This window comes from the organism of the source record quoted next (assembly GCF_019968985.1).
Source record: "MAG: Porospora cf. gigantea B chromosome Unknown PgB_NODE_1843_length_4708_cov_103.821, whole genome shotgun sequence".
NCBI lineage: Eukaryota > Apicomplexa > Conoidasida > Eugregarinorida > Porosporidae > Porospora > Porospora cf. gigantea B.
In genome coordinates, this window is record NW_027178752.1 from 1 (window position 1) to 4,708 (window position 4,708).

Consider the following 4,708-nt stretch of genomic DNA (forward strand, 5'->3'; position numbering starts at 1 on the left):
ACCGAAGGGTCATCTACTCGTGTCCCCATACACAGGCCATCAACCGATCCAACCCGTTCACACTGGTGGGCTACGAGTTACTGGAGTTCTTTCAGCACCCGCTACCCGGCACGAGGATTCTCATCGGCGGCATGCTGTCAGTCTTTGTCATTTTCTGGTTGGATTTTGGGTGCTCTGGCTTCACAATCCTGCCCATTCTAGGCCCTTTCTTTGCGGTCATCTGCCTTCTCTTGCAGTTGTGCCGTAAGGGCGTCTTGACTAGTTCGAGCTCAACGGTTTATTTCGTCGAAAACTTGACGGAAATAACAGACTCAATGAGTTGGGCAAACCTGATCATTGGTCTAGCTCTACCTTTGACAGTCTACCTTACCTCCTGGTGTCTCCGTCCGTCGACGCCATCTGGTGTCTCGCCAGCAGGATCTACTTGGTGACCACGACTCCCCGCGTCTGTCCTTGTCTGAGGGAACAGTATGCCCTTCCTGCGAACCACTGAGACGCTTGTCGGTATCTTAAAATCATTACACTTTCGCCACATTGCATTACATCTTAAGCTCAGCCAAGGCCTGCCCAACTCTCTCAACGAGCACCTCTCGCACCCGCTTCCCTTCCAGCCGCCGTGGCTCCATTGGGCTCACGTCCTGAATAGTCGCCTCGACTGCCTCCCGCAACGAGGCGATGAGCTTCTTGAGGGCGTGGTCGGAGTCGGCCCCCGCTTCCAGCCTGCGCCTGCCAAGCACCTTCGCCAGCAACACCTTCAACAGCTCCACGACCAGCGGGTTAACCAGCAAGGGGGCCATGTCAATCAAATTAGGTTTCTTGGCAACCGGTCCACCCGGCAGAAGAGGCAGAGGGGGGAAGGGCAAAGCAGGCGGACCTTTCGGCATGCCGGGTGCGAAGGGAAAACCAGGCATCGGGGGTGCGAAGGGAAGACCAGGCCCCTTCAGCACGTCGGACAAAAAGCCCTGCGCGTCTCTGTGCTGGACGGTCTCGTCTGCGTTGGCATCCCCCATTAAAGCGTCATCGGATTCATTGGTCTCCTGGAAGGCCTGCACTTCTTCTACAGAGTCAGCAGCATCTTCCTGCAAAATCATAGGATCTATCGAAAGCTTTTCGGTGACAGAAGGCCAAAAAGAAATCAACGGCTTATGGGAGAGCACGTCCTGAAACGTCTCAGGCACATCTTCCTTCCTTGCAGGCGCATCTTCACGAACCTCCATTAGAGCGCCCATCCAATCGTCAGGCTCATTCAACTTCCTTCCTTGCAGACCACCGAGTACAGGCTTGTCTGCACTGAGACCTGCAGCAGCTAGAATTGTATCGAGCTCCACCTTCGCTTCCTCCACCGAAATCAGAGGCTCCTGAGAAATGAGAGGCTTCTTCTCATATTTTCGGTTGACAAGACGCTCCTGCGAGATTAGAGGGTCCTTAGCGATCAGACGCTCTCTGTTGTCAATGATATCCCCAAACTGGTCAGTGTCAATCGTCACATCGGATGCGACATCAGCACTTACAACATCCTCATCAAATAGCTCAAAGTCCTCCATTAACTCGCCTTGAGAGTGCGTTGGTATCGGGGATTCGGCGCTACCCCGAAGACCAAAGGGTAGTTTGCTGTCCGCAGCGTTAATAGATGCCAGGAGAATGGCAGTAGATAGTAGATGCATTGCAGTTTGATTATACAGACAGCTCTGAAAATGGACTTCATGACTTTGTGGGGTTTGGTATTACTTCTCCCAACGCCTGTAGCCGAGGTCTTCTTCCTCAGGTACGATAAACGACGCCTGCAATGCTACGATAAGTGGATCGTATGCAGGTCGACCGATAGAGGTTGCCAGGATCTTATCGGGAAGCTCTTCAGAACGCCAGAACCCCCAAGAAACGGTTGCAAGCAAAAGCGCCGGTCGCATCGGCTCGCGAATTATATGCAGTGAGACTTGCTAAACATACTTCCGATTATCATGAGCGAATATAAGCGTGCCGCAACACATAAGAACATCGGATCCATCAAGAGTATCACCAACCTCATCAATTCCATAAACAGAGGAGAGGCGTTGGAGCCCGTTGACGAGGTAACGGCGAACCCAGATCTCAAATACCGCCCCCTGACTCACTCGCTGCAGTTCGCGCAGTACTCCACAAAGGATGCTAGAGAGTGGGCGAACAGGGTGAAGAAACAGAAGAACGAGGTCATCTGGGCGAGTAGGTTTTCATCTCAGATAGAACACGAGTTCGAGACACTTGCTGCTAAGCTCCAGAACGTGGAAGACGAGGGTGTGGAACTGCAGAAGACATTGAATCGCCTGAGCCGCAGGGTAGAGCAGAAGAGACGGATGCTCGGAGGCTTGCATAACAGCCGAAGCGGTCTGAAGCACGAACTGAATACGTTGCGACTTCACCGGACCAACATGATTAAGGATGAAGCTCTCGTGGAGAAACAGGCACAATACTACCGGCAAGCGATATGCGGGCTGCAGGAAAAACACGACCAGGAGTACAAGCGACTTGAGGTCACTCGAGGTTCGAAGAAAGGCAGCAGACTGAATCGGCAATTCATGATGCTGCACAGGCTGCTGTTGGAGATGCAGACTGACATCAAGAAGCGCACAGCAGAAGCCGACATGACGAAGCTGAACGTGCTTCGAATCTCGGCACAGCAAGGCTGGGTTCACCACCAAGAAGAAGACACCGTAGGGCGTATACGAGCGCCGAGATTGATGTACCGTCAGGGCACAGATAAGTGGTTTGAGGCGCGGAAAAGACTGGCTATCCCGGGACCCTCAACACAGCCCGGGTCCGCGGCCTCCGACACGGCCGGCTCGCGTCGGCAGGAGGGGTCTGAGCAGTCCGATGAGGAGTCTGAGGAGGAGTCCGAGCAGGAGTCTGAGGAGGAGTCTGAGGAGGAGAATGAAGAGGAGAGTGGAGAGGAGAGTGAAGAGGAGAGTGATGATGCCGGCGGGGAAGAAGCCGAAGCAAGTTAACCCTCATCTTTTCGAATTGAAGGTTTTGCGTATGTACACTCCCTTTGCGCTTCTGTACTCGTTAGCTCTGGCTTTCGCCTTGCCAAACATCGCTAAACACTCACAAGTGCCCGACCGCGTCTTCGTCGTCGGTGACCTTCACGGTGACTATCAGGAGGCAGACCGGCTTATGCGCGCAGCCAACGTTACCGATGTCAAGGGTGATTGGCTGAGGCGTCCTGATACCACGACGTGGCTTGTGCAGCTCGGTGACATCGTTGACAGGGGTCCAGACAGCCTCCCATTATACGAGAAGTTTCAGCGCCTGAGTGAATCGGCAGCTAAACAGGGGGACCTCGTAATTAATCTTCTTGGTAATCACGAGTTGCTGAACCTCTGCAACCAATTTCACTACCTCTCTCAGGACGAGTTCATCAACCACTACAACGGCGACCATACCGCCCTACACAAGGCGTGGAGCCCTACTGGAGATGTGGGTGCTTTTGTGAGGAAGCATTTTGAGGTGGGCGTGAAGCTTGATGATGTGGTATTCGTGCACGCCGGGCTAGAACCGCGATTTGCTAGGCAGGACTTTCACGACATGAAGAAGCAGCTGCTGGACTCTGTGGACAATCAGCAGTGCCGTCATCAGGAGGGAGTCATCGGGGCGGAAGGTCCTCTGTGGACACGAAAGATCGCCCGTGGGGACTGCGGACTGCTCGACACCGTTCTGCGTGACCAGAATGCGAGGGCGATGGTCGTTGGCCACACCCCCACTGAGTCCGGGAACGTGGAAGTGGCTTGCAAGGGCAGGCTAGTCATGGCTGACGTGGGAATATCACGGTGGGTGCGAGGTTCTCCGAGAATGTTGCTACTAGAAAAACGGGGCACACTGCCTATGTCCCAGTGGCACTGGATGGAGCTGGCACTCACCAGCAGCGGGCTGTCCTCGACTGCGCTGCGATCGAGGACTCTTCTAGTCGGCTCCGGCCCCCAACGAGTGGAGATTTGAGTGGATCGTTTTATTTTGATGCGTATGATAAAATAGCTTGGCGGACCCTTTTGCTGGGAATGCTCCAGCCTTGGCAGCGTGTTTCTCTACCAGGTCGAGATCCTCGCCTGGGTTCGAAGAGACATGGCGCACCTATGACTTACAAGGTAGAGCGGAAGTCAGCATTGAACTCAATAACTTCCTGTGCAATCGCGGAGCACAATAGAATGTAGGCAATGAGAATCCTCGTGACGGGTAGCGAGTACTGAAAGAACTCCAACAACTCGTAGCCCACCAGTGAACAGGTTGGATCTGTTGCTTCCTCAAAGAGGGGAAGAGTGTGCGACGTGTCACCCGAGATCGCAACGCATTGGGATCAAGGAGGATATCAAAAGAACAATGCCAAGTAAGACAGGGAGACTCAGACCTAGGATTAGGTGGCCCCAGCTCGCTGAGTTTGTGATTCCCATTTGGCATTCGACGAAATCATCCATTGATCTCGAACAAGCCAAGACGGCCTTACGCAACCAGTGCAAGAGACATAAGAGGAACAAGAAGTAACCTAGGAAGACCGGGATTACCCAGCCACAACCGTCGTACGCCAACCAGAAAATGACAAATGTCAGCATGCCACCGATGAGAACCCTCGTGCCGGGTAGCGGGTGCTCAAAGAACTCCAGTAACTCGTAGCCCACCAGTGTGAACGGGTTGGATCGGTTGATGGCCTGTGTATGGGGACACGAGTAGATGACCCTTCGGT

General features: G+C 53.7%; 3 protein-coding genes across 3 annotated transcripts; 2 read left to right on the plus strand and 1 right to left on the minus strand.

The window, feature by feature from the left end:
• Positions 1-539: 539 nt before the first annotated feature.
• On the minus strand, positions 540-1,664 carry KVP17_004937 (uncharacterized protein; the record flags this gene model as incomplete). The annotated part of the gene is made up of 1 exon (XM_068523587.1): positions 540-1,664. One exon carries the CDS (start codon positions 1,662-1,664, stop codon positions 540-542), a length of 1,125 nt encoding a protein of 374 aa, XP_068377552.1.
• A 294-nt stretch (positions 1,665-1,958) lies between these two features.
• Positions 1,959-2,978, plus strand: KVP17_004936 (uncharacterized protein; the record flags this gene model as incomplete). Its single annotated transcript, XM_068523586.1, has 1 exon — positions 1,959-2,978. The coding sequence occupies one exon, from the start codon at positions 1,959-1,961 to the stop codon at positions 2,976-2,978; it is 1,020 nt and encodes a 339-aa protein (XP_068377551.1).
• A 31-nt stretch (positions 2,979-3,009) lies between these two features.
• Positions 3,010-3,969, plus strand: KVP17_004935 (uncharacterized protein; the record flags this gene model as incomplete). The annotated part of the gene is made up of 1 exon (XM_068523585.1): positions 3,010-3,969. One exon carries the CDS (start codon positions 3,010-3,012, stop codon positions 3,967-3,969), a length of 960 nt encoding a protein of 319 aa, XP_068377550.1.
• Between the last annotated feature and the right edge of the window lie 739 nt (positions 3,970-4,708).